General features: G+C 49.9%; 13 protein-coding genes across 13 annotated transcripts; 3 read left to right on the top strand and 10 right to left on the bottom strand.

The window, feature by feature from the left end:
- Positions 1–133: 133 nt before the first annotated feature.
- TRUGW13939_00707 (uncharacterized protein) lies at positions 134–1,402 on the top strand (the record flags this gene model as incomplete). The annotated part of the gene is made up of 4 exons (XM_035483914.1): positions 134–155; positions 213–764; positions 846–1,317; positions 1,369–1,402. The coding sequence occupies 4 exons, from the start codon at positions 134–136 to the stop codon at positions 1,400–1,402; spliced, it is 1,080 nt and encodes a 359-aa protein (XP_035339807.1).
- A 1,053-nt stretch (positions 1,403–2,455) lies between these two features.
- On the bottom strand, positions 2,456–3,652 carry TRUGW13939_00708 (uncharacterized protein; the record flags this gene model as incomplete). The annotated part of the gene is made up of 3 exons (XM_035483915.1): positions 2,456–3,242; positions 3,312–3,459; positions 3,577–3,652. The coding sequence occupies 3 exons, from the start codon at positions 3,650–3,652 to the stop codon at positions 2,456–2,458; spliced, it is 1,011 nt and encodes a 336-aa protein (XP_035339808.1).
- A 233-nt stretch (positions 3,653–3,885) lies between these two features.
- On the bottom strand, positions 3,886–4,814 carry TRUGW13939_00709 (uncharacterized protein; the record flags this gene model as incomplete). Its single annotated transcript, XM_035483916.1, has 2 exons — positions 3,886–4,100; positions 4,157–4,814. 2 exons carry the CDS (start codon positions 4,812–4,814, stop codon positions 3,886–3,888), a joined length of 873 nt encoding a protein of 290 aa, XP_035339809.1.
- Positions 4,815–5,387: 573 nt separating this feature from the next.
- On the bottom strand, positions 5,388–5,999 carry TRUGW13939_00710 (uncharacterized protein; the record flags this gene model as incomplete). The annotated part of the gene is made up of 1 exon (XM_035483917.1): positions 5,388–5,999. One exon carries the CDS (start codon positions 5,997–5,999, stop codon positions 5,388–5,390), a length of 612 nt encoding a protein of 203 aa, XP_035339810.1.
- Positions 6,000–6,516: 517 nt separating this feature from the next.
- On the bottom strand, positions 6,517–7,709 carry TRUGW13939_00711 (uncharacterized protein; the record flags this gene model as incomplete). Its single annotated transcript, XM_035483918.1, has 3 exons — positions 6,517–7,097; positions 7,153–7,309; positions 7,371–7,709. 3 exons carry the CDS (start codon positions 7,707–7,709, stop codon positions 6,517–6,519), a joined length of 1,077 nt encoding a protein of 358 aa, XP_035339811.1.
- Positions 7,710–8,409: 700 nt separating this feature from the next.
- TRUGW13939_00712 (uncharacterized protein) lies at positions 8,410–10,994 on the bottom strand (the record flags this gene model as incomplete). Its single annotated transcript, XM_035483919.1, has 3 exons — positions 8,410–8,569; positions 8,633–10,611; positions 10,689–10,994. 3 exons carry the CDS (start codon positions 10,992–10,994, stop codon positions 8,410–8,412), a joined length of 2,445 nt encoding a protein of 814 aa, XP_035339812.1.
- Positions 10,995–11,457: 463 nt separating this feature from the next.
- Positions 11,458–13,853, bottom strand: TRUGW13939_00713 (uncharacterized protein; the record flags this gene model as incomplete). Its single annotated transcript, XM_035483920.1, has 5 exons — positions 11,458–11,478; positions 11,536–12,880; positions 13,337–13,440; positions 13,500–13,715; positions 13,785–13,853. 5 exons carry the CDS (start codon positions 13,851–13,853, stop codon positions 11,458–11,460), a joined length of 1,755 nt encoding a protein of 584 aa, XP_035339813.1.
- Positions 13,854–14,262: 409 nt separating this feature from the next.
- TRUGW13939_00714 (uncharacterized protein) lies at positions 14,263–15,277 on the top strand (the record flags this gene model as incomplete). The annotated part of the gene is made up of 2 exons (XM_035483921.1): positions 14,263–15,180; positions 15,236–15,277. 2 exons carry the CDS (start codon positions 14,263–14,265, stop codon positions 15,275–15,277), a joined length of 960 nt encoding a protein of 319 aa, XP_035339814.1.
- Positions 15,278–15,524: 247 nt separating this feature from the next.
- On the bottom strand, positions 15,525–18,252 carry TRUGW13939_00715 (uncharacterized protein; the record flags this gene model as incomplete). The annotated part of the gene is made up of 2 exons (XM_035483922.1): positions 15,525–18,109; positions 18,165–18,252. The coding sequence occupies 2 exons, from the start codon at positions 18,250–18,252 to the stop codon at positions 15,525–15,527; spliced, it is 2,673 nt and encodes an 890-aa protein (XP_035339815.1).
- Positions 18,253–18,987: 735 nt separating this feature from the next.
- TRUGW13939_00716 (uncharacterized protein) lies at positions 18,988–19,658 on the bottom strand (the record flags this gene model as incomplete). The annotated part of the gene is made up of 2 exons (XM_035483923.1): positions 18,988–19,515; positions 19,584–19,658. The coding sequence occupies 2 exons, from the start codon at positions 19,656–19,658 to the stop codon at positions 18,988–18,990; spliced, it is 603 nt and encodes a 200-aa protein (XP_035339816.1).
- Positions 19,659–20,349: 691 nt separating this feature from the next.
- On the bottom strand, positions 20,350–21,793 carry TRUGW13939_00717 (uncharacterized protein; the record flags this gene model as incomplete). The annotated part of the gene is made up of 4 exons (XM_035483924.1): positions 20,350–21,017; positions 21,084–21,589; positions 21,650–21,676; positions 21,726–21,793. 4 exons carry the CDS (start codon positions 21,791–21,793, stop codon positions 20,350–20,352), a joined length of 1,269 nt encoding a protein of 422 aa, XP_035339817.1.
- A 910-nt stretch (positions 21,794–22,703) lies between these two features.
- Positions 22,704–23,792, bottom strand: TRUGW13939_00718 (uncharacterized protein; the record flags this gene model as incomplete). The annotated part of the gene is made up of 4 exons (XM_035483925.1): positions 22,704–23,279; positions 23,339–23,395; positions 23,459–23,684; positions 23,749–23,792. 4 exons carry the CDS (start codon positions 23,790–23,792, stop codon positions 22,704–22,706), a joined length of 903 nt encoding a protein of 300 aa, XP_035339818.1.
- A 633-nt stretch (positions 23,793–24,425) lies between these two features.
- Positions 24,426–26,187, top strand: TRUGW13939_00719 (uncharacterized protein; the record flags this gene model as incomplete). The annotated part of the gene is made up of 4 exons (XM_035483926.1): positions 24,426–24,692; positions 24,741–24,800; positions 24,853–25,051; positions 25,136–26,187. 4 exons carry the CDS (start codon positions 24,426–24,428, stop codon positions 26,185–26,187), a joined length of 1,578 nt encoding a protein of 525 aa, XP_035339819.1.
- Between the last annotated feature and the right edge of the window lie 76 nt (positions 26,188–26,263).

Below are 26,263 nucleotides of genomic sequence, written 5' to 3' on the forward strand. Positions count from 1 at the left end.
GTGCTTATATAATCTCACCGCCCATTTGGGATTAGTGCCTGTAGGGTAACCCCGCAATCGGCGTATGGAAAGTCCCAGTTTCTCTCAACCAAAAAAAAAAAACTCTGAGTCACATAACAGAGACAACACAGTCATGTCTTCAAAAAAGCGATGCGGTACAAAGCTCATTCTACTGGCCATTATGAAAGACGTGGATGGCTAACATTTCCCAGGAGTCTTAGGAGCGACTGGAACCGTGGGGACACGCTTCATTCTTCTGCTCAATGAACATCCGCTACTGGAACTGGTAGCTGTAGGAGCATCCGAGAAATCAGCTGGCAAAAAATACACCGATGCCGTGCGTTGGAAGCAGTCCTCCCCAGTGCCCGCAAACGCCGCGAATCTGGTTGTGCGACGCTGCGTACCCGCCGAATATCCAGATTGTGATATCATCTTCTCAGGCCTTGATTCTGATGTGGCTGGCGATGTCGAAATGGCCTTTCTCAAGGCAAATTTTGCTGTTTTTTCAAATGCCAAAAACTACCGATTGGCACCTCAGGTTCCCCTGATTGTTCCGATTGTCAACCCGGGACACATCGAGTCAATCCCAGCACAGCGTCGCCACTATCAACTAGATAAAGGCCTTCTTATATGCAATTCAAATTGTGCGGTTATCGGCCTCGTCATCCCAGCTGCAGCACTTATTCAAAAGTTTGGGGCTATCGAACAAGTAAGCATGGTGACTATGCAGGCTATATCAGGAGCAGGCTATCCTGGCGTCAGCAGTAAGTGATCAAGTCTTTTGCCCATGTCAAGCACCAGGGGCCGGTATAGTCTGTACACATTCACAGAGCTAACCACACCAGGCATGGATATCTTTGACAATATCGTTCCATACATCCCAGGCGAGGAACCCAAGATTTCCGCCGAAGCTCGCAAGATTTTGGGCAGCTTGACGGCGGACCAGACTGGGTTCATCGATCAACCTCTCCGCGTGTCTGTTGCCTGTAACCGTGTGCCCGTTATTGACGGCCATACGGTGTGTGTGTCGTTACGATTCGCAAAACGACCCCCGCCAACCGTTAGCGAAGTGCGTGATGCTTTGAAAGAGTATATTCCGGAAGTTCAAACCCTAGGGTGTCCTTCTGCTCCAAAACGTGCTATTATCGTTTTGGACGAGGTCGATCGACCGCAGCCTCGCCTGGATAGGGAGTCCGAAAGAGGATTCGCGTGCAGCGTTGGGAGAATCAGGGAGGACGACAGTGGTATTTTTGACATCCAGTTCGTGGCCTTGTCACAAAACACCGTCCTCGGAGCGAGCGGTTCTTCAATTTTGTCGTAAGTTTGGCAGACCTTTCTACTACAATCCTCAGTCTAATACCCGTCTAGAGCAGAGAGTGCAATTCTAAAAGGCTACGTCTAGCCTTAAGTCTTCATTGTGATTATGGCTAGAGGATAAGTTTTATTCTAATGAAACTTGAAATGCAGAACTTGTACTTAGACTTTTTTTTAAACAAAGATATTCTATTTTATCGATATCATCTCTCGCTATCCCACTGTCAATATTTATGGCCGCTTGAAAGTCTGGCCACCGCTACTACATGGGAGCAAAATGCAAAATCAACCCTTTTGATTGAGACTTGACTTCTCGTCCTAATCTCACACATGACAAACCACTTTTATGAAAAGTCTCGGTGAGAGACTAGGTATACGAGAAGGACATGTACATGGTCGATGATGGATTTCGACATGTACTCAAACTAGTAAAGAGCCGCACACACTTCTCCATTGATTTGCACGCTCTATGCGTGAAAGTGTTTTCATTCATTTAGTTTTTAGACCATGAACAGGGAAATTGGATGGCAATTATTGTGGGTAGAGTCAATATTCTTAATATCTAATAAAAACCAATCAAATAATATATAGCTTAAATATATTTTTAACCTTTATAACAAGATTACAGTAATATATTTAGTTTTTAAATTTATAAGAAAGATGAGTTTTTAAAAGATAATATTCCTTCTAAGCAACTAATGATTGTTTTGGTATCCACCGATCCACCCGGAAAAACAGTTCCCCCGCCGCCTCTATTAAAACCATCCGCGCCGCTCGCTTCTTTGTGAATTTTTCTTCTTCTTTTTTTCTTCGTGCGGCGGCGCAACTCGAAAATTTATAACCCGTGTTGCCTTGACAAGTCTCTTAGTATTGTTACCAAGGTGTCAGTTGCGTCACAGAAAAAAAATAATTGCATACTGGTCCTTACTTTATTGGTCGTGAGAGTCTCTATTTCTGGTGGCCATTTGGTTTGGGATCGGACATTCCATCTTTTTTTTTATATATTTTTGTTTAAAAATATATGTTATCGCTAGTTGAACAAATATGAATCACTCGTTAATTCTAGATTTTTGTGTCTGATCTAGTGTACTGCGTAATAATTGTAGAGCTTCCACGTCTAATTCTTCAATAATTTTGTGGGCTATTCTCCAGCCTCATCGCCAATTTTTTCCAGCTTCCCAAGATCCCTCTTCTCACCGGCCTCGCCAATCACCCTGATACGATCAACGCGGATCTTCTCGCGCTCGCCGTCACCATCGACAAAGAACACAATAAGAGACGTGACTTTTTGGAACTTGACAAATCGCAAGTCCACCTTGGCCGTGCCCGTCTTGCTGTCCCAGTCCTCGGGCGCGATTGTCGCTACCTGGACAGGCTCGTTGTCCTCTGCGTCCTCAAAGCCCAAGATCGTCGCCCGGTTGATAAACAAACGCAATGTCCGGGGCCGCATCGGCAGCTCGTCTTCGTCCTCGCCCTCGTCCGGCGTGCTCGGCGGCAGCGATGTGATGTGCAAACTGTGGATTTTCAGTGTCGAGTTGAAGGGAATATACAACATCAGCTGCTCGTCCGTGTCGCTCTCGACCCAGTCGGCTTCCTGACTCGACTTTTCTTTCCCCTTTCCACCTCCCAGAGAAGAAGGCTTGGACTGGTTGAACAGTACCCTCGCGCTGCCTCGCTCGCTGGCGCGGTTCAGCAGATCCAGATCCTTGACCGACACCTGATCGGTGATGTCGCCGTAGTTTCTAGGCAGAGAAGCTCCAAACCAGTCGCCAGCCGCTCCTGCACTGGCTGACTCCTCACCTCCTTCGCTTTCCATGTTGTTGGCCTCGGTGGCGAGCTTCTGGACGGCTTCGGACAGTTTTTTGGGATCGGCACCGCGAATGGTCGAGACGACGCGGCCGCGTTTGAACATGATGAACGTGGGCATCCTAAAAAAAAAAGATATTAACAATTTAACATACGCCCACAGGTATCAAGGTATTTCCGTAAGAACACACGCTGTCACGCCGTAGGCCTTTGCGATGTCCTGCTGGGAGTCGACATCGACCTTGGTGAACGTAATCTGATTCGGGCGAGACAGCTGGTTCGCCAGCTGCTCGTACATGGGCGCGATGGCTTTACATGGCCCACACCAATCTGCGTAAACTGAAGCATCGTTGTCAGCGGCGGTGTGTTTTTGTTGTTGTGCAGCGCGGGGTTTGCAGCGACGTCATCATCCAACCCCAAAACAACAGAACCAAAGGAAAAGCAAAGGAAACTCACAGTCAGCCACGACAATAGTCGAGCTTGTGAGCAGAGAGCTAAACTGCTCTTTCGACGAGATGTGGACAAGCGACATGGTGTATGGGCGTGGTGGTACTGGGACCGTTCGAGAGCTGCTGCTGGTGACTCTCGAGGGGTTGATTATTAAGACCCTCGCCGCGCTAGTCGGTGACCTGCATTTGACATGTTTGCTTGCGGATTTTTTTTTTTGAATATTTAAATTCTAAATATATATTTGTTAGGTTATGTATTGAATACACTAGTTTATTGCTGTTGATACATATGTGTGTGAAGACAGCATCCCAGAATTCACCTCCCCATAATCTCTGCCGCCTCTCGGGAAAGCGCCCAATATGCATCTGTTAATACATCCCTAGTTTCTAGGAACTCATTGGGAAATCCACGTTCAGAGAGCGCAGTAATAAATTTTTTGAATTGATTATCGAAGGTCGGCGTGGTTCTGTATTGGGGATTTGCAACTATGGTGGCATGTTTGTCCAGTAAACAGATTGTTGAAAAATCATCTATATAAATAGAAATTAGATGGTTATCAACAGATAAAAAGACAACGCTTCCTTACCAATATTGGCAGCAGTTTCTGGGCGTACACCGTACAGTTTCTCGAAGACTGAATGATCGCTGCGGGGTTTGGGGCCGCTGTAGAGTTCTGCGTCTCGTTTGCAGTTGCCACTATGAACGACAGTATTCCCAGACCGAATGTACGTTTGATCATTTCCATCCGCTTCACCCAAAATGTCTCTCTTGTAGACACTTATAAACCGGTGGCGGAAATCTCGGAAGCCAACAGCAGTGAGCTCGAGTTCCTTGTGCTTGGATTGAAATGCATATTGCAAGGTAAGATGGCGTTGTTGTAGGGTAAGATGATCTTGTCTAAGCGCGGCGACCTCCGCAGCCATATGAGCAAGAAATGACCCACCACGAGGATTGGCGATGACTGTTTTCCCCGCCCTTTCTTCCTCTTCAAGTGGGTCACGCTGTGCGGCGATCGCCAGTTGTGTCCGTGCCGTTGAAATCATGGCAGAAGGGGTGTCGTAGGGGATGGAGACGGCCACTACACAGTCGATATCGTATTCCTTCTTGCTGGGAAGGGTGGTAGCCGAGATTTTCAAAGGGCTGGGTTCCCGCAAGCGTTGCACGAGATCAGTCTTCTCGCCAGAGGTAGATAGGCCGCGTCGGCGACACTCCCGTTTAAGATTTGCCTTGGATCTGGCGTCCATGATGATATCAGATATTGTCTGTAGGCTATAGGATGAGAGATTGTAGGAGAAGGGGTTTAACGTACCTCTCGCAGGGTTATAAACAAACGGCCTCAGCGGTGGTAGAAGGAGTGTCAGTGGAGGAGGAAAGGTGTGAATAAAGAAGTCGGTCGTGGTAGCTGGTTGCCTCGTGCTATAGTATGACTCACATGGTCCTGGTTGTCTCAAGGTAAAGACAAAAAGAAAGGCGGTCAGTTGACGAGTCACCGGGGAGCCGAATAGGCGAGCGGTAGGGTTGAATGAAGATGAAGTGGAAGATGGTCCGGAATCATAACCGGTCCCGATCTAGCCTAGAAAGTAGTCGTCTCTCGCGAGGCAGTTTTGTAATCTCCCCTGAAGATAGGAGGAGTAGTTGCGAATTCGGTTTTCGCTGTTTTCGATTGGCGTCGCCTGGATAGATTGGCTGCCCAGGGGGCCGTCGGTATCTTTTGATGCAGCGGTCAACATAAGTGAAGACAGCTGAGGACAGTTGAAAAGCGGGAACGGTTGTTGTTGTTGTTGTTGTTGTTGTTGTTGTTGTCAGGAGGGAAAAAATCACTCCTCCTCCGCCACGGCAAAGAGCACCTTGATCCAGAGACTGCACCCGCGACAGCCAACAACAATCTCCCCATGCTGTGCCTCCGCCTCCAGCTCGTCCTCGGTCACAATAAACCCCTTTTGGTCACCGCACCTGCATCCCCGAAACCAGTACAACATGTGACCTTCTTCTTCTTCGTCATCATTATTTTCATGATTCTTTGTGGTGGTCCCGTTCATAGACTCGGATAGGCCGTCCGAGCAATCCAATTCCTCCAAATCCACCACTTCGAGTCCCGTACGAAACACATCCAATCCGTCATCGTCAGCAGCAGCCTGGTTCTTCCGTTGCAAGCGCAGTTCTCGATCATATTCTGCGCGTAGCTCCGGGTCTGCAAGGATCTTGTACGCATTCGTTATCTCGTCGATCGTGTACGTGCCATCCCCGGCAGCAACAGAAGACGAACCCGTCCCCTTCGACTTCGGAAAGGGAATGTTTGTGGCTTTGTCCGGATGGTGTTTGAGGAGAGCCTTGTGATATGCGTTTTTAATCTGCTGTTTTGAGAGAATGGGGGCTGTGTCGCTGAAAGGGATGCCGAGGATTTTGTAGATGTTTGGATGGGACGTCATTTTCCCCTCTTCTGCATGGGGCGCAACAGCAGTGGGCCGCACTGGCTTGCGATAGGCCGTATAACGGGTTAGTGGGGATAGCGATTTTAAATTTGTGTCACCTCATGTTTAAAAGTTGTAGCTTGTTGTAGCTTGTCCAGTTCGTGATTTGCACGATGTTGGCGAGAGGGAAAAAAAGTTTGTATGCGGAGAAGCACGAACCAAGCGGGGACAACGGCCCGCGTACTATCATGTAATCCAGGTACAAGAAAATAAACGGATTGAAAATAATAAATAATAAGATAGATCAACATCTATTTCGTACACGATATTTCGCAGAATACTAATGCGCATCACACCGCATCAATATCCTAGCCACGAAATAGTCACATCTAAATCTAACTCTAACTCTAAACCCAAGGGAACACACCCCCGGTCGAAGCGTACATACAACGGATATATATAGACAAAGCCTCAAAACACTTCAAAACACTGACAGTCCAAACAATCAAAACAACTGAAGAAGAGAGTGCCCAGTTTACGAGCTGGTCTTCAAGGTGTAGCGCTCCTCCGAGGTGAAGGGCACACCGAGCTCGAGCAGCTTGACAAAGGCATCGGAGAATTCCTTGAAGAAGACCTCGCTGTCCTTGGCGTAGCGTTCAACGTGCTTCTTGAACTCCTTGTCCTTGACCAGGGCGAGATCGGTGGGCAGCATCATCAAGGTCTTGGTAGTCTTGTCGGTGAATTGGTCGGGGCCGTTCCACTTCTTCCAGGCCCACTTCTCCTCAACCAAGAGGCGGAAGAACTCGTTGGTGAAGACAGTAGGGCTAAAGTCCCAAGGGCCGTCGTAGCCAGATCGGTCGGTGTGGGCGCGGCCGAGCGAGTGGGCACCGGACAGGGCAACCATCTCACGGTCGTCGAAGCCCATGCGTCCAAAGATGGCGCGGATGTGCTTTTGGTCCTTGGAAGCGTCGGGGAGACGGCCGTCTGGGGTGCAGGCGGCGACGTCACGGTCCTGGCGGCCAGGTCTCCAGGGGATGGCAGGTCCCTGCAGTTCCTGGATTGCCGTGACACCGGCCAGGGTCCAGAGGTCAGAGTAGGTGATCCAGGGGAATTTTTCTACCACTAGTGAGTATGAAATGTGACATGACAGACAAAGGGATATAAAACGTACGCTTGACTGGCTCGAGGAAGTCGCGAGCAAGCTTCAAGCCAGCATTGGCACCGTGGTCCGACTCGGGGGCAAATCGCATGGTGGCGCCATTGCTGCCACCAGTGCCGGTTTCCTTGTCGTAGGTGCCGCTGGCGTGCCATGCCAATCGAACGAGGACCTATTCCTAGCTGTTAGCAATCTGTGTTTCCATCACTGGTCTTGTCCGAATATGAACGCACCGGGCCGTAGCTGCCATCATCGTAGTCGTCCTTCTCGACCAAGAGACGGGCAATCTCGTTGTAGACCTTCTGGTAGTCGTCCTGGGTGGGGACGAACGTGGCCGAGGCCTTTGCGTCGCCGTTGCTGTAGAAGTAGTAGCCAGCACCACCGGCGGCAGCGAGACCAATGCCGATGAACAGGGCGCTGTTGGACTTGGGCGCATTGGCCTCGGACGAGTATCCTCGGCGACCAGAGGCGCGGGCAGTCTGGATGGGGAGCGCGAAGCGGGAGCTGCGAGCAACAGGGCGGAGGTTGGAGCGGGCAAAGGCCCGGGTGGCAGAGCGGGCTGCAGCGGCCATTGTGACGATGGATTTCGAGTGACAAGACTAAAAGAGAGTGAAGGAGAATGAAGGAGTTGGATGAAGGGGGGGGAGAGTGAGAAGAAAGATCGTCAGGGAAGATTGTTAGGAAGAAACCCGTCGAAGACCGTGTGACCAATGGCCGGGCGCCCATTGGAGAGGCAGTTGTGGTTCTGGATCCCCGAGTCTTGCTAAGCAGCCCTGGCGCTCCTCCGCGTTCCACCCGTCGCTTCTCCGGGTTTTTTTGGGCTTTTTTGTTTATTTTATTCTTGTTACTTGCTCATCAGCCAAATTCTCCAGGCATAACCGCCTGTGAAATGCTGTTTACTCTATATTCCCCACGCATATTGCTGTGATCTCTCATTCTGCGCTCTCTTTGTCTATACTTTTATAGCCGAGGCTCATCGGCCATCAGACCCACTCTATATCCTTCAAACCAATAGGAAGTCACCTATTAAAAACACCGAACCACGGTCTAACCCGAAATAGAAGCTTACTGGGACAAGTCGGAGTAAGAAATGGGCATATTATTGTTTTATTATTTAATATTTATGGATGATACAGTTAATATCTGGTGACTGAAGTATGTTTACTGAGTATAGTGGAAACAACGCTTCTTTTAGTAATCGTTGCGTGTTAGTGTGTATATATTCTACAGTCGAGTACATCAATGTATAATATGGTATACATCAGCAGTAAATCACCAACCCCCCTTGCCTCCAAAACCGCTAGACTCCTCGTTCTTTGGCCGGGAGCCCCCGCCTCTCTGAGCCGGCTTGGACTGTGCCGCTTCGTGCTTGCGTAGTTCTTCGGGCACTCGAGAAATGGAAGACTTGGCGAGCATCTGCTTCAGATCGTACCTGTGAAAAAGACATGTCAGCAATAGAGCTATAAACGAAAGAAGAAGAAGAAGAAGAACATACATCACATCGGTATCTTCATTACCCAGGAAGGTAATGGCGACACCACTCTTGCCAGCACGACCGGTACGACCGATACGATGCGTGTAGCTTTCGATATTGTTCGCCATGTTGAAGTTGACCACCAAACTAACATCCGGCACATCGATACCACGGCCAGCCAAATCGGTCGCAACCAAGACGTCCGTGCTGCCATTGCGCACCGACGCCAGGGCCGCCTCACGCTGGTCCTGCGTCTTGCTACCGTGCAGCGTGACTGACGTGAAGCCCAGGTGTTTGATATCCTTGGCGACAGCGTCACAGTTTCGCTTGATGTTGACAAAAACAATGATGGGCGGCTTGAATTGCCCGGACATGAGGATATCGCCAAGGCGCTTCTTCTTTTTGTCCTCGCCCGAGACAAATTCGACCCGTTGCTCGACTGTGTCCACGGCTTCGCCAACGTTGCCGATCGTGACAATCGCAGGCCGCCGTAGGTATTTCCGTGCGATCCGTTCAACGGCCGACGGCATCGTGGCCGTGTACATCATCGTCTGGCGGTACCGGTTGTCTCTTCCACTGATATGCTGGCTCATGGCCTGCGCGTTCTCTGCCTCTTCCGTATCGGGCTTTTCGTTAGTCACCGGCAGAGCATCGAGGATCTTGTTGACGGGTTCCTCGAAGCCAAGATCAATCATTCGATCTGCTTCGTCCATAATAACGTAACAGCATTGTGACAGCACCAGCATCCGTCGTTCCAGACAGTCGACCAAACGACCGGGCGTCGCGATGATAATCTCGGCGCCATCCCGTATACTGTACGCCTGTTCTTCCAGCGAGTGACCACCGACGATACTGACAACGTTGAAGTTGAGTTGCTTGGAGAATTTCTTGGCTTCAATTTCGATCTGCTGTGCCAATTCACGGGTTGGTGCTAGGATGATCGCATATGGGCCATCGTTCTTCCGCCATTCAAACTCATCAAGCCGGGGCAACTCAGCAATATAAACCAGCAACGGGAGCAAGAAAGCCGCCGTCTTACCTGAACCCGTCACAGCCACACCGATGAGGTCGCGTGACTGCAGTGCAATCGGAATGGCTGCGCGCTGGATGGGGCTTGGGTCAGTATAACCGACTTGGCTGATGATATCCCGCAAGCGTGAAGGTAAATTGGACTCGTCCCATGAGCGCATCGGATTCGGTATGCTTCCACCCTTCGTACTGATGTTGAAGTCTTCTTTGAAGATTCGCCAGTCTCGTTCGCGCATCTGGTCGAGGCGTTTCTCGCTCCAGTGCTTGTCGATAGCACCCCGACTGCTCTCTTCCTTTCGCCGCCGCTCCATCTCCAATATCTCCCTAGCGCGAGCCGAGCCAGCTTCTTGGTCGCGAATTTCAATGGCCTTGACATAGTTCTTCGTAGCGCTATCCACAGCATCTTCTCCAAAGCCAGCAAGACGACCCCGCCCAAAGAAATTGGCCTCTGCCTTGTGCTGATACAAAGGATTATAGTCGCCGCTCGTATCCTCCTCTGCATTCCATTCAAAATTGAATTTCCTCTCCGTAGTGCGCTTGCGTTTCTTCTTCGCCGAGAAGTTCGATGTTTGGTCTGCGCCCATATACCGTTGTCGAATCAACGCATTCTCTGCCTCTTCTTCTGAAATCGCGGGCTTTTTCCCTTTCGAGTCATTTTTCCCAAAGGCAATGCGTTTCGGCGGCGGCGGCGGCGACATATCGTAGTCTCTATTGTTGTTGTTCGACTGTCCATTTCGCATAGCAGCAGGTCCCGTCGGGATATTATCACCAGTGCGCAAAGCTCGGGGTCCGGTTGGAATAGATCTAGAAGCAGAATCGCCATTTTTCGAAACTCCATTTCCTGTATTCGAGGTATTTTGGCCGTTCGTCGGTCGACTCTGCTCGATTTTCGCGCGTCGCTCCGCTTCGACCTCTTTGGTGCGTTTCTCTAATGCGAGGCGCTCACGTTCCGCTCTCGAAAGAAACTTGGGCTATACAAAATAGATAATATGTTAGCACTCAAAAAAAAAAAAAAGACACAGCCTGTAAAAGAAGAGGGGAAGCTCACCTTTGAAGCAGCCGCATCGGCCTCTCTCTTCTTCCGCAGCAACTCTTCCACACTCAGCGGTTTTGCAGCAGCAGCTTTGCCCGAGGAACCCCAGCCGGATTTATTCTTTTTGACGACACCATCACTGCTACTCGCGGGCGTAGGCGGGGGAGGAGGAGGGTATGCCTCTCCAGGTGGCGGAGGCGGCTCTATATCTGCTGGAGGCGGAGGAGCAACACCGTCCAACTCCATCGGCGGTGGCGGAGGGGGCGCATCTGCTAGGGGAGCAGGAGGAGGCTCCTGGCCGTTGATAGAAACGCCGTCCATGATGTGACCTCGTGTGTGATGAGTACTCTTTAAGTGAGACGCAAAGATTGAGAATCAAGCTTTGGGCTTGGCCATTGAATTTATACGGGAGCCCCAGCGGACCCGATATGCAGCCATCATCACGTGATCTACATGCAATATTGAATATCGAATACTTATTATGAAGTCAGTCGGTTCATTATTTTACCAAGCGCAGTTTACCGGATCACCTTCAAACTTTAATACAAAATCGATTGAGAAAATTAACTATTAACGACAGAAACTGACAGTCTGACCAGGCTGCGCAGTTTACTCCACGAAAATGAATCATGTTCCAAGACACAGCTCGGGGGGTGTAAAAAGAGATAAAAAAAAATACAAACCATTTAGTTTCGTACTGCAATGTTCTATGATGGAAGAAAAAAGAAACAGCCGCCGATAGACATTAGTTAAAAGCACAAAAAAAGGGAGGGATTGGGGACAATCAATATTGAGCAGGTTGAGCCTGTGTCACAATTAGTATGCAAAGCCAAATCTTTTAGGATATAAAGTAAAAACTTACCGCTCCTTCTGAAGCTGCTAGTTGTTGCTGCTGATAGTAAGCGTAGGCGGCCGCAGCTGGATCTGGGACTGGAGGCAGTTGAGGAATGACCTCAGCGGCTTTACCTGACTCTTTCGCCTTGTTTGTGGGCGAAACAGAAGGGGGGCCATGCACTTCACGGTCCAAGGTTATGTATTCCTTGGCTGCGCTCTTTGTTCCTCGCTCAAGGAGATAGATCATATAGCTCTGCACGAGGTCCTTGACTATTTCTGAAGGCAGGTTGCTCTTGTTTTGGATGCCATCGACCACGCCCTTGATCCTCTCGTATTGAGTGGATTCGGTGTCTGGGCTTGTGGGCTGCTCAAGCTCGAAAAGCAGGTACCGGGTCCAGAACGCAGGGCTGTCCAGATACTGCTGCTGGTTATTCTCAAACACAGTTCTCGCTTCGGTCGGAGATCCTTGGACCCGCCAAAGCAGAGTAGCCCATTCGGCCACGAGAGCTGACTTGGTGGCCACGTCACACTCAGGAGACTCTATATAGCTCTTGTAGACTTGGATAGCGTCGTCAACTGTGCCGTGGCGACGAGAAATATTGGCCAGAGAGACAATGGTATCCACGTGGTTGGGAAGCGCGAAAAGAATTGCATAGTGGATGTCTTTGGCAATATCAACGCGGTCAGTCATCTCTTCAAAGTAGGCATAATGTAAGCGCACAGTGGGGTGTGCAATTGGAACGAAAACAGTGCTTGCTCGTTGATAGATGTTTCGGACCTCTTCCTCCTTTTCAGCCTGTGCGGACATCCACCTGGCATAGCGTAGCCAGAATTCATCGTAGTGGGCACATGTGACAAGGCATCGTTCGTATAAAAAGGTGATGCGGCTATAGGAGCCCTCTGATTCTTCAAAATCGAGGTAGCGCCTCCAATTGGCAAGTTGCCCTTCATCCAACTCTGTCACGTGGAAGTACGGGCGTTTGATTTCAGACTCATAAGTCCAGCGCTTAGTGGTTTCGGCCTGTGTCTTGGAGAAAACCTCCAGATGGTATGTATCCAGGCGCATTCGAAGATCACGCTCAGTCTCCGCTTCAGATTTGGACCCTGGAGGAAGTTGAGCAGACTCAACTTCGGCTCTGAACTCGGACAAAGTCTCTGGTGGGGCCAACTCGTTCACAGGACGGTTCTGTGCCAGTTGACGAAACCGCTCGAAGTAGCGAGCATATTGATGCATTGGGATGTGAATAACCCGTCCAAGAATGCCGAAAATCTTGTCAAAGGCCTCAAGTCGCTCTTCGAACTCGACATACTTGTCCCAGAAGGGGTGAGCCAAGAAGTCCAGTCCAACGCAGTTTGCTCCTCTTTCAAAAAGCCTAATTCGAGAAATATTAGCCGTCAATTCTAATCATGCAGGAGAGTAGGAGGAGATCAGGAGGGGGGATTGGATAGTTGGCAAACATGAGAACTTGTTGTCATGAATTTTGGGTCCCCAAATGCGATAAGACTTGAGGGTCCTTCTGATGTCTTTTGAGTTTATGAAGCTTCGATATGACAAGGGGCAAGCTGGTGTTTCTGGATAGCTGGTGGTGAGATGCTCCAAAGGGGGAAGAGATAAGAGAGAAAATGAGCGCGCGCGCCTGAAAATTAATGGGTGAGAAGTAATCTCAGGTGGCAGGCGAGCGATCTCACCCAGCATCAAAAGAACTCCATTTCATTTCAAACAATCACAGGCCTGAGTAACTGGCAAATCCGAGTCCCCGAAGAAAGAAGAACGGCGCTGCGTCGGTGAGGGTCAAGGGGGGAGAAGGGAAATAGTCCAGTCTACTTACTCTCTGATGACGTCCGAGTCATGGTTGGTCTCTACTTTGAAGGCGCAGTAGTTGGCCCACAAATCGACCGAGGTGGGTATGCTGGCGATACCACGTTCGTAGACCTATAATGAGGTTAATAACAAGCACCTTTGAGACAAGACCCTAAAAAAAAGGGACGTACCATCTCTGCAGCCTCCGTGCCAGCAATGGAGAATTCAAGGTCGGCATATTTTTTCCAGTACCCAAACAACAACGGAAACTTTGCAAGGAAGCGGTCGTATCCATTTCGAACTGTTGTGATAGCCTGAGGGTTTGAATTGCGATTGATTCCGCCTTCCAGCGCCTCAGCGCCGCGAACCAACTTCTCCCACGTCTCAAAATTATCTGGATCTTCAGCCTGTAGTTTGTCACCTTCGTTAGAAATACTGGGTACATTTTTGCATCGACGGAGATAGAAACCACTTACGAGTTCAATCTCGAGTTTTCTCAACTCCGCGTTCTCCTCCTCATTGCCGCCGAAAGAGTAGTCGGCCATGGTCGCGGGGTGCTCGGCGCCGACACAGAAAACAACAAATGAAGCGTAATACAAGACAAAGTGATCAAGAAGGATGTTGACTGTTCGATGATGCGAGGTAGGATTGTGTGGAATTGGAGATTGACAAGGAAGAAAGTCGAAGCTGGAGAGAAGGTTCAAGGTTGGAAGAGCGGAATCGCGGTTTTCCCAGCCTTGTTCCGGCGCTAAATCGCCGAATTTGGCTTAGCGTCGAGAACCCGCCCGGGCTTGATGCAATTTATTTTGTGCTCACGAGTTTCAACGATAGCAGTGTTTTTTTTTTGGGGGCACCACCAATCAATCACTCACGCCAATTGCCCACACACGCTCGTCGCAGATAGACACAAACAGACAGGGAGAGTCATCAATTACTTTCTCGTGACCTGGCAAGATGTCGGCCACACTTGCAATCCGGTCAACAGCCAGGTTGGTCGCTACAGGGGCCGCCAAACTGGCAAGAGGCAAGAGGCTCATCACAACAACGACAACAACAAAACCAAAACCAAAACCAACGAAGACGACGTTAAAGACGCCCGCGCAAAACCTGGTCAGCACAAGCGACCTCGGTATTGTGTCTACGCTGCCTCAGCAACTCCTCAATTTCCTCGCCAAATACCCGCCAGAGCATTATTCGGGAGCTGCTAGGCCGAGTTTGATGACCCTGCCGCCTGCCATGACAGAACCAGTGGAACCAGCTGCAGGAGAAGCAGAGGCAGAGGCAGAGGCAAAGGTAGAAGTAACAGGAGCAGAAGTAGCAGAAGCTGTGGAAGCCACAGTATCGGCAACAGAGGTCGTCATTGAATCAGAGGCAGAAAAAGTAGTCGAAGCAGGATCAGAAGCCGCAGAAGCAACCGAAACGACCGAAACAACAACCACAACAGCAGTGCTCGACAAACTACCATCCCCATACACCCCCAACCGCGACGCCAAGGGCTCCAAAAAACCAGACCCAACACTATGGTCCCCATCCAAAGCGCTCCTCCAAACGTCCAAAGAATATCCCAACCCATTCCTCCCGGTGAAAAACCTCAAAACCGGAAAATGGTGGTCTCCTAAGTATAGTCTGCGCAGACAGGCCGACCTGGTGAAGATGGCCAAGAAACACGGCGTCGAAGAACTGTTGCCCATTGGCCGCAAGTCGACCATTTTCAAGGAAACGCGTCGTATGGAGCGTGGTCTCGCTATCAAGGGTACTGGTATTGGCCAAAAGGTCAAGGGTCACAAGTGGGAACGGCTGATGGAGACCAAGCTCGAGGACAGGAGGAAGGCCATGATGGAGATGCCGGAACTGATCAGATTATGGAAGCAGGTGAGTTTGTTTAAAATTTTCTTTTTTAGTGTCCCCAAGCTAACTATCCCTACAGAGAGGACATGGACGAGGATGGAAGAAGTGGCCCAAGCGGTAGTCTACTCGAAACAATTTTTTTTGGTCTCATTTGTCCAGCATACTTGTCGGCGAATTATCGTTTTTGTGTCGCAAAGATTAATTGATGGGATCTGGGCTAAGAAAAGGAACTGCCCTCAATGTCCTTGGTTGTATTATTATATGTATAAATCTATTAGGAACGGATTGATCAATTGATAAATTTGAATATATACCTCACGTAGATACACCTTACTATGCAATGCTTAAAAACGTTAATCTAGTATATTTCACTCATAAGACGGGACAACCGCGTCTCCCACCCTCACCACTTGACCACCACCACCACCATCGTCATCACCTTCCAAGAAGGACAACCCAGCATGTCGCCCAAACAGCACTCTCCCGCCAATCCGCCTGGTCTTTGCCAGCGTCGAAAAGGGCTCCTCACGCTTTTCAGCAGTCATCTGATCGACACATACCATCTGACATCGCTGACAGGATCCGAATATATCAAATGATATATTGGCTGGCCCGATGGTGAATGATGACCATGTGTCTTCAATATATGGCTGTTCAGAGTTTAATATCGACGGCCGAGACGAATCGCCGCTGCTGTTGAGAAGGGTGCTGTGCTCGGAGTATGCTGGTGGTAGTGGTTGTTGTAATGGGGAAGAGAGGTTCTCGGCCACAACAATGTTTGCTCGAAACACATCGGCTGCGACGGCCTTGTTTGTAGTCGTGGTAGTAGTAGAAATAGTCGTATTTGACGGTTTGGAGTTTGCTTTGATCTGCTCGTTGAGCCTGTTTACCGACGACCGAGAAACTAAAAGAATAGGACTGTCGTTGGACAGGCTTTGATTCTGGGCAGAATCTTTATGTGGAGGAGAAGGAAGGATTTGTCCAAAATCAGCTGGAAAAGAGCCAGGCATGAGGTCTCGATTCACCGACGTTGATTTTGTTGTCGTGGGCTTTGCCCCATGCCGCAGACTGTTGTTGTTGTTGTTGTTGTTGTTGTTATTATTATTATTATACGCAGGAGATCGCGCCAGAGTGCAAGGAACAGCAAGAAAATCCGAGAAAAAAGCAGATACTTCTCGTGACGAGTACACCTGCATCATGAGCTGGTCGCCACAGACTCGCGATGACTTGCGTTTGAACTCTTGCCAGCTACCTGCTGCGACGAGTTGCGGATCGTTGTGTCTGGAGAGTGGGATGTCTAGACTCGGTCCATCGGTAGAGGAAGAAGAAGCAGCAGTAGTAATGCGGAGAACCCCGTTTGCAAAATCCATGTGTGGTTTTATCAGAGCCATTCGGGGGTATCGTTTCTGGCTGAGTGCAGCGCCGGTGCCCTGGTGGACGATGCACCATTCACGATCCCAGGCCAGCCCCTTTTGGTTCACTTGCCAGGCTACTCCAGGCGGGACTTTAAATCCAGAACAGCTTTTGATCGGGTAGACGCATAGGGTTTCAACGTAGAACCTGTTATCAACCGGAGAGTCAATTTGTGTACTAGTTGGCGAAACAGCGGTTGATCGTAGACCCAAGTCGACGTAAAACTCTTGCACAAAGGAAACAAAAACATCGATATCATGCGAGCTGCTCATGGCCCCGAGACTCAGTCGGAGTGCTCCCGTTGGTTTGCCGCGCATCACGTCGTTTTCGTCGCCGCAGCGTTGGCCGGCTCTATAATTTACTTCCATATCTTCATTGCTCAAACCGAGTAAACTGGCTGCGCCGCCCGGGTTGCAGAGGGTTCCAGACCGGATGTGAACACCCTTGATAGAGGCGAGCTTCTCGACTTCGGACTTGCCGATCCATTTGCCACTGCTGTCGAGAAGATTCAAAGCAATGATTGGACCCTGAGTAGTTGTGTCTCCGTACAAACAACCAGGCGAGGTATAAAAATGGCATACGGGCGAGCCGTTTGCATGTTTGAGAGAAGAGAGCCGATGAAACAATTGCCAAGTTAGAAGAGATGTATGAGCCGAGACATTTTCTATAGAGCCGTATAGTCTTTTGTGCACGTTCAACGCCGAGTCCAGTGCTATGATATTGTGAAATGGAAGGGTGCCATCCTCGAGCCGATCATGTATAGAAGCCTGCTTCTTTGCATGCCATTGGGCACCGCCATGTGCGATGACCATGTCGGCAGTTCCGCCGCCAAAGTACCGCCGGTGTTGGAAGATATGGCCCACATCTTTGCGGACAATCAGCGCACCGAGGTCGGGAAAGCCAAAGATTTTGTAGAAGCTGAGCACCGCAAAGTCTGGGGAAACTAGAGGATCACTGAGGTCTAGCGGTGTGGTTGTGACGAAGCTTGCGACATCGAGGAGAGTGAAGGTGTTTCGGCCTCTAGAGTTCCGGATCTGGCTGCACCATTGGAGCGGCAGACGTCGACCGTTCATATTTGACTGCGCAGGGTATGCGAATAGCCGTGTCGTATTGTTGTCATCTTCTGAACCACACTGGTCCTCGTCAATCCACTGCTGCACTTCGCGATCCGACTCGAAACATCGGTGGCCCTGGTCGGCCACCTCGCGCACGCCGACCAGGCTAGTATGCGAGTCGACATGATAGCCATACCAAAAGCCCTTTTGATTACCCTCACTTTTATAGTCTCGCAGGGTGTCTGCGACTAGTTTGATACCCGCGGTCGTGTTGGCCACAAAAACGAGATCGTAGACATCCGGATCGGCGTTGAAGAAACGAAGCACGCGTAACCTGATATCATCCACGCGGCCTGTTGTCAGCTGCGAGGAGGCTGATGCAGAATGCGGATTGCCAAATATATTGGAGGTTAGATCGTGGCAGTATGACTCGATCAGTGATTTTGCGTATAGTGTGCTCCCGGCATGGTCCAGATAGGTGGTGTCTGGTGGCGAGTTAGATTGTACATCAATTTCAGCAAGCGAAAAGGGAATGTGTACCTTTGAGCAACGGGTATTCTCGATCCCGAAGCTGATCCAAAGCTTCAGGATACATGTTTGCCAAAGGCCTAGCGGTGGGATCGGCCATGTTGGTGTTGTTGAGGATACGGACGTTGATAAGGTGGCGCGGTGGTCATTGGAGGTGGTGGCGACGGTCGGCGTTCAATCAAGGGATAGGTTCTTTGAGTCGTAGAATTCGTTAAGTATAATAGCAAGAGCAAGGAGATAATTTCGAACATGAATATCGAGGTCGTGAATGTTAAATGACGTGAGATTTCCCCGCATGTATCGTGAGCGTAACTGGCGACGGAGCACGCCGGTTGCTGTTCAAGCAGTATTTGTAAGAGTCTGGGCGATCGAAGACTGGCTGCCGCAGTTGGAGAGATGGATCTGTAGACAGAGCATCAAGGACATGTCATCTGGTGATTATAATGCTGTTGTAGTATTATGATATCAAAGAGCGAAGTGATGGCAGTGGCGAGATACATCCGCGACGCCCTATCGCAGGCGGCCGCCGACAGCAGCAAGCGGAGATCGCCGTGCGGGGATGTCGATCTATTTTTTTTTTTTTTTAATTTTCTATTTATTTTGGGGCACAGTACGTTGTCTATATATGAAAGTATTAAAACATGTTAATTCGTAGTATTCATCTAACTAATTACAGGGTGCGCAATAAACAAACACACGTTGTCATCGCATAAAGTACATCAATGATTCATTGCTCATGATCCAGAACATTCCTAAATGTTTTCCTTCTTTTTTAACCTTTTTTTTTTGGACCTTTCCTTCATAATAATTTTTTTTCCCTTGGCATGGTTTCAGATCAAACCACATAGTGTCGCCGACTCGACGAGCTGCGACGACCGCTGTGGTGATGGCCACGACGACTGCTATGGCTGCGTCGACGCACCACCGTCTCCTTGACAACCGTATCGCCACGATGATGATGGAAAATGAACACGGCAAAGATGGCGGTAAGGAAGAAGAACAGAATCTGCATAATGCCAATGGCAAACGAAGCCTTGAGCATCGCACACGTCTTGTTCACATCGAGGCGTCTGCCGTTGTAGTCTATCGACCCAAAGGGACCCAGCGAGACCGTCACGCTGTCCACGTCCCAGCTGCTGCAGTCGGCATCGGCGATGAAGCGTAGCTGGTACACGGCGGCGATGAATGCGCCAAAGAAGCACAGGTCCATCAGCGCGACGAAGCCTCCAGAGCGCTTGGTGCTGCCGAAGCGGATCACGGTGTCGGCGCACCAGAAGACGGCGATGGTGCTGACGATGAAGAGTACCAGGATGTACGGCGGGGTGAGCTGGTTGTTGTCGAGGAAGCCATGGACAAAGTATGCCTGTTGGTTGGTTGGTTGGTCAGTATTTCTTCTTATGGTTCTATCTAGTAGATAGATAGAGCACTCACCAGCATGCCGACGATGGGAATCAAAAAGGTGATTTCCACCAGCCGCCAGAAGATGAACAGGACACTGCCGAGCATCTTGACTGTGTCTTTTTTCTCTTAATAAATGATCAAAAGGGCTTGCGCTTGTTATGCGAGTTGCAGTGCACGGAGGCCTCTGTATGTATGTATTGCGTTTGCGGGGGCTCACAGCGTGGCTAGCAACCCGTTACTATGGGGCGAACTAGAGCAACAAACACAGAGTCGCAGCTGGTTTGGCAGGACAGCGCATAACAGGGCAGTTAGTACCCAAACAAGATAAAATGTGTATATTCAAAATGAAGATCGCAACGAGGAGATAGGAAGAGATGTGTTGTTTGTTATAGGTGAAGAAAAGTCGCAAGTGTCTCACCGGGGAGGCTGGGAAAAGCCGACAGTTAAATTAATGCGATGGCGGGGGGGACGGTAGACCCAGCCTATGCACGTCAGAAGAGCGCCCTAATTGGTATCCATAAGCAACCAGCAGCCTAGCGCAAGGATCGATGTACTCGTCGGATAATTAGTCCGTGAGATTGTCCAGTAGCCTTGTCTCTGTGCGTCTATAAGGCGCAGGCCACGAGGCAGGGTGTTTATCTCCCATTTGTCTAGGCTGGGCTAGCCTGCGCTGGTTTCTTGTTCCCTTCCGGTGTAACCGCAGAGTAGTATGATAGTAAAGTAGTAGTCTGTGTGACAGATTTGGGTTTCTACACGAGCCTCCTTATTATCTAAACAGTATAAACAAAATCATTCATCATAGCTCCCCGGCCAAGTGCCTGACTTGACCGCTGTGCACAGCCGGCGGACTGGTAGGTCTGGCAGCAGAGTGATAGCCAGTGTCATAAGGCTGATACGAGGAGTCCACCTCGGCTGGTCGTCGCCCATACTGAGACGCTGTCATCTCAAATCCCTCATGGTCCTCCTCGCTCGACGAGGACGAGTATGTATCGCGGTCCCGCCGGCGGTTATACACGCTGACCGGTGCCGCCGCCGCGTGTGTGCTAGGGTCAATAGAAACGACGCCCTGCTCCATCATCCGTGGTTGACGATCGTTCAACTGCTCTTCATCCGTATTGCGCAAAGGCACGGCGTCGTCGTCCTCGTCCGGCACCAGGGGAACGTGGCGGGTTGGCTCGGTGCCCCAGCTTCGGATCGGGTATGCCCGCCCTTTCTTCCATGGTTCGGATAGCGGGGGGAAATACTGCCGGTACGACGCCCACGCCATGGCGACTCCAAGTAAAGAGCCGGTGATGACATCGAACGGGTGGTGTCGAGCGTCCATGATGCGGCTGACGGCGATCAGGGCGGCCCCGAGAGTAGGGATCATGACGATTATTGTCTTCCAAACCTCACCGCGACTGTCCATGACGTGCATTTTGCCGCCGAGGTATAACGAGATGTAGAATAAACCAGCAAAGGAGGCTAAAGGCGTGTCAGTTTCTTTTTTTGTGTTTTTTTTATTTTATAAAAAAAGCCAATAAAACTTACAGCTACTATGACCAGACGGCCAAGAGCGGAATCCATCCTTGATCAAGGCCGGATCACCATGGCAGATGGTCGAATTAGAGAGACCAAAGACCGGCAAGTCCTGGCTTCCAACATCGGGCTGGCAGCGATCGATCAGGTCCGGACGAGGTTTCCCGCAGGCATTTTTCAGCGTTTGCGTGATTATAAAAGCCAGACCTTGCGAAAGCAGCAGGCCCAGTATTCCACAATTCAGCTCCCACAGGCGATCTTTCAGTCGGTAGGGCCCCGTCAGCTTGCGTCGCTTTGTGTGGTCGGAGGGCGATTTATGGTGTGAAAAGAGTCCGTCGATCAACAGCGTGTACACGACGATAATGGCGATGGGGGAGAGGATCGAGATCATGAGTGCTTCTTGGATCGTGACGCGTTCATGTTCGGCATACGGGTACTGCAGGCTTTTGTTGTCCAACGAAAAATGCTGGTGGTAGGGCTCGATTCGGTCTAGGATATAGAATCCAATGGCAAAGGCACTGCAGTTGTTAGCCTCCTCCTCCTCTGCCTGTTTGGTGTAGGTCTTTTTCGACACTTACATGATGATAACATAGTCAAAAATATATCTGCAAATTAGTCAGTATCGACAAAATGACAAGTCGAGGGCCGACATACGAAACGACCACGCGAGCCGAAAGGTTCTTCTTGGAGAACACCGGGAGTTTGGAGGGCAGCCGGGCCATCACCACGAAAACAACGCCGCAAATGCAAAGTCAATGCTAAACGAAAGTAATATGCGAAGGAAAAACACTGTGTTTGTATTCAAGATGCGAGATACAAGTCTAGAGCATCGGTGTCGCGAAAATAGAACAAAAACAATAATGCTGCCTAGAATCGCGTAACAGGAGTTGATCTCGATTGGTGGCGGTGGAGTTGAGGATAATGAATGCTGCGTGGCTGAGGCGGCCAAGAGTGGCTTGGGCCGTTTCCTTGATATGTCTTGGCACTTGCTTGATAATAGCGAACAAATTAGAGATGAAAATATATATTGAATTGGTCAAGTACAAGAGCCAATTATAAAAAATAAAAATAAAAATACGGGTCTATCTATTATGGTCTATCCGGGAAAAGCAATGCCATCAGAGATGGGTAATGCAAAAAGTTGGCCACAGGGAATTTCTTCCTATAAATTTCGCAGGGTCGATTATTGTGGCATGGTTAATAGTGTATTGACGGGGTCTTGTTATAAAAATCATTGTTATTTCGGGGTGAGCTGATGGAATTGCGAGGTGTTGAAGGTATGGTGAAAACTGGTACAGCCGATTGCCGTTATCAGTTATGGTGTGCAAGAAAGATAGGTGACCGTCACTGCAGAACTTGGAAAAGAAAAATGGAGTTGCACCCACCAAATAAAAACATTATATAGTTCTGTGATATAGACTGCTCTAAAATTTATAGGAAAGATGTGAAACAAACGTCAAAAAGGAGCTGGCCAAAGATATTCTAGTGTCCGTGGCTATCAGTAGTCAATCTGCCGTTATCAAGCTTTTTATTACGTCGACTGGGTATATGCGGTGCGAACCTAGTACCTAGTACTGGTAGTTTTCACAAGGTGTTGAAACTCAAATCTACATTGACCAATTACCCAACTGCCTAACCTCTTCCGAAACTGAACCCCTTCAGCGTTCCTACATTCTGCCCCAGCTGCAACCCAGAATTATGCGAGCCCGAAAACGTCGCATTCGACACATTAGCAGCCCCCTTCTCCTCCTCGGGAAGAACAATCTTGGACGCCCACTGCGTCAGAACCCGAACCACCTTTTTGAAATCCTTGTCGTCCTCAGCGTCGTACTGGCTCAGCCGCAGCTGGTTGCGCGCCAGGCGCTCCGGAGGAGGCGCATCGGGGCCGCGGGCCAAAGCCTCATCAACGATCTTGACGTCCTTGTTGGTATCGCCCAGCTTGGTGCCGGCTCCGGCATAGAAAGCTTCCACCTCGAACTCTGCGCCTGCTTGCTTGAGCTCGGCGAACCGCTGCGGGATGCCGCTGAGGCGAGTTAGCCGGTCTTTCAGGTCCGACTCGCTGGGCGTCTCAGCCTGAGCGACTTGGAGATACTTTGTGGCTGCTGCTGCCGATCCCGGCTGGAAATGGGGGGTTCCTAGCAGTAGTATACCGTGGATATGCTCAATGAGCTCTTTTTTCCTGGGATGTTCAGCGGCGCGCACTAGGGCCTAGAGATGCATCGTTAGTAGTGGGGTTTCCCCATGGATTAACAGCGAGGGTACCATACATTCTCCAAAACAACGCCCCCGAGACAATGTGCAACGAAAATGATTGGTGTTTCTTCCTATTTTTGCTTGGTCAATCAGCTGGATCAAGACGCACGGGTGGCGGAGCTGGGAGGAACTACCTTGTCATTCTCAGTTCGATGGTCCATCAGCTCGTTGATCAGGTCGTTGGAAATGTCCGTGATTTCGTCGTCCTCGTCGAAAAAGGGACCGACAGCGGCGTCATACTCGAACGACAGGATACATGCGTCGGAGATTTTCCCCGGGAGGAGCTTTTCAGGCCAGAAGACATCCGCCTCGGATGTCCATGGTGCTTGGTCGCCGTGCAAGCCGTGGACAAACACAATACTATTGGGTGATTTTGGGTAAGTACACTTATTAGAAATGGGATGCTAGAGAAAAGAGATCTTACAAAACTTTGGCGTTGGCCGGTTCCCGAATCGCTCTGATAGACATTTTGAAGATGGATATAGCAAGCAAGTGATGATTCTTTGCGACTCCCAAGGGTCACTGACTACACAATGCAAAAGAAGGGACACATACGACCAAGGTAGGAGCGTGCAAAATTCACAACCAGACGAAAGATTCACGTTGAGAATCTGCTTGCTACTTGTTTCTTAACTAGTCTACGGTTATTAGTCTACGGGCTGTATTTTCTCATTACGAAAAATACACAAAGCGGCTGTCATAGCTTTGCGCTGAGTCGGTCACCTGCATGGATGTGGCTCGCCAAAGCCTCGAATTTATGCAGAACGTTCAAACAGGCAAGAAGGGCAGTCATGCTATTGGGCTAAATACGCTCGTTAATATCGCGTCTCGTATAAGTGGGGGGGGCGTCCTTTCCATGAGATCTCGCCTATCAATTATTACTACCGGATTGCGGCTATTTACCGGTATTTTTCACTTAGGGCTATTGTCTGGTTGGAGCCAAGAGTTACAGCCGCAATTGGTTGGCCAGTTGACTTCCAGAGCTGACTCTGCTCTGTATAGTAGATGAGGCACTGGACTCTGCTGGCTCATTAAATAGTGTCCAAGTCCAAACAACATCTCAGTAACCAATTCAATCCCCCTCCAGCACTCCAACCCAACATGGGGGAACTCGAGACGTCCGACATCGCTCGACTCTGGCAACAAGCAGTCGAGGACTATGAGAAGCGGACCAACAAGTCTCTCCACCTGTCCCAGTTCAGCTCCATCGACCAAATAATAAAAGGCACCGAAGGGCTGTCGAACGAGTTCAAGGATTTCCGGCACGACCCATCGAAAACAGACAATGTGCGGACTGCATTGAAGAATAATCTATGGCTGATTCAGAAGGTCGTTAATACGGTTGAGGTGCTTGGGAATGCTGCGTCGGTATGTTTCTCTTATATGGAATTGATTTTTTATATTGATGCTGAATAGGCTTTTCCCCCCGCAATGCCAGCCAGCTTGATTTTCACGGCGTTTGGACAGGTTATGCAGGTACGAGTATTGATAACCAAATGGCGATTTTAATTTCTGATCACGCCCCAAGTCTTTTGCCTCGGTATCCGCCGACTACGACAAGGTCATGGGGTTTTTCGACTTTACGCATCGCTTCTTCGACCGGCTCTCCATGATCGAGGATAAAACTCCCCAGCAAGCGCCGTTCCAGCGATGCGTTGCGCGCGTCTTCTCGGGCATGCTGACCATTTGTTCCGTGGCGCAGGAATATGCCGAGAAGAAAAGATTCAGTGAGCGGCTTTTCCTTCATCGCCTCTTTTTTTTTTTTTTTTTTTTTTTGTTACAGTGGAGTTAATCAAGATTCTCTCATCTAGAAAAGTGGTTTTCCAATTTGGTCGATGGATCAGATGGGGCTCTTTCAGGCGCCATCCAGGAAATGGAGGAGGCCGTGAACGAGCTGACGCAGGCCGTTGGCCTAGCCACGCTCCGCACCGTCGAGATCCTCGACGAGATCGTCCAAAGCATGAACGGAAACGTCGAGTTCCTCGTAGCGCAGGTCACTGTAATCGACGGACGAATGGAGGCCATCAAATCTGACACGGGGACGCTCATCGAACAGACCCAGGCGCTGGAGCTGAAACAGGACGCGATGCTCCAGAAGCTGGATGAGCAATCGCGACTCTTCAACGACGCGGTGCAGAGCTTCGAGTATATCCAGATGGGGTCGAATTTCGGACAGCAGGGCTTCCAGGCCAGTTTGCTGAAACTGGACGTCGTCAGGCTCCGGCTGACGCGGTGGGGGCAGTCGGTTGGACTGGCGAATGTGAACGTGGACGACAGTCATGTGAAACAACTGCAGATGACGAAGCTCGCCCCCGAAGACCAAGAGCAGGTCCAGGATCTGCTCGCTCAGATTCTGGAGCTCTTCGCCGAAGCCGAGGCGGCGTCGAAGCGATTGCGACGACGGCATCCCACCTTGAAGGTGCTAGACCCCGTCGAAGAGCTCGACGGCGTCTCAGCCTCACTACATCAGAAGATGGCAGATCTCGCCAAGAAGCGGCAGGGAAAGTCCGAGCTGGAGCAGGACCAAGTCACTATTCTCTATGAGGAGAAGAATTTCGCGCGGCTGATCGAGGACATTGGCCAATTGGTGGACGGGTTGGTCGATCTTTTCCCGGGAATTCAGGAAGAACAGCGCAAGCTGTGTGAGGAAGAGGTGTCTGGGTTGAACACAAACGAGGGCGCTCTTTCGCTACTGAAGGAGGTCGCTGCTGGGCAGGACAAGCTGCTGAGTGACACGGTTGTCAAAGTCATCCAATCCACCACCACCTACACCAACAGTGTGGTGTTTTCGGGGCCTAACTCGGGCTTTCAGATAGGGAACAACTCCGGCAAGATTAGTGGTGTTCGCTTTGGTGGTTCCTAATTATGTCCGGCATGGAGTGATAGTTCAAGATAAACAATGATTCCGTATTTATTTTCATCTACTATCATGAACCTTA

The sequence above is a fragment of the Talaromyces rugulosus genome, chromosome I (assembly GCF_013368755.1).
Source record: "Talaromyces rugulosus chromosome I, complete sequence".
NCBI classification, from domain to species: Eukaryota; Fungi; Ascomycota; class Eurotiomycetes; order Eurotiales; family Trichocomaceae; genus Talaromyces; species Talaromyces rugulosus.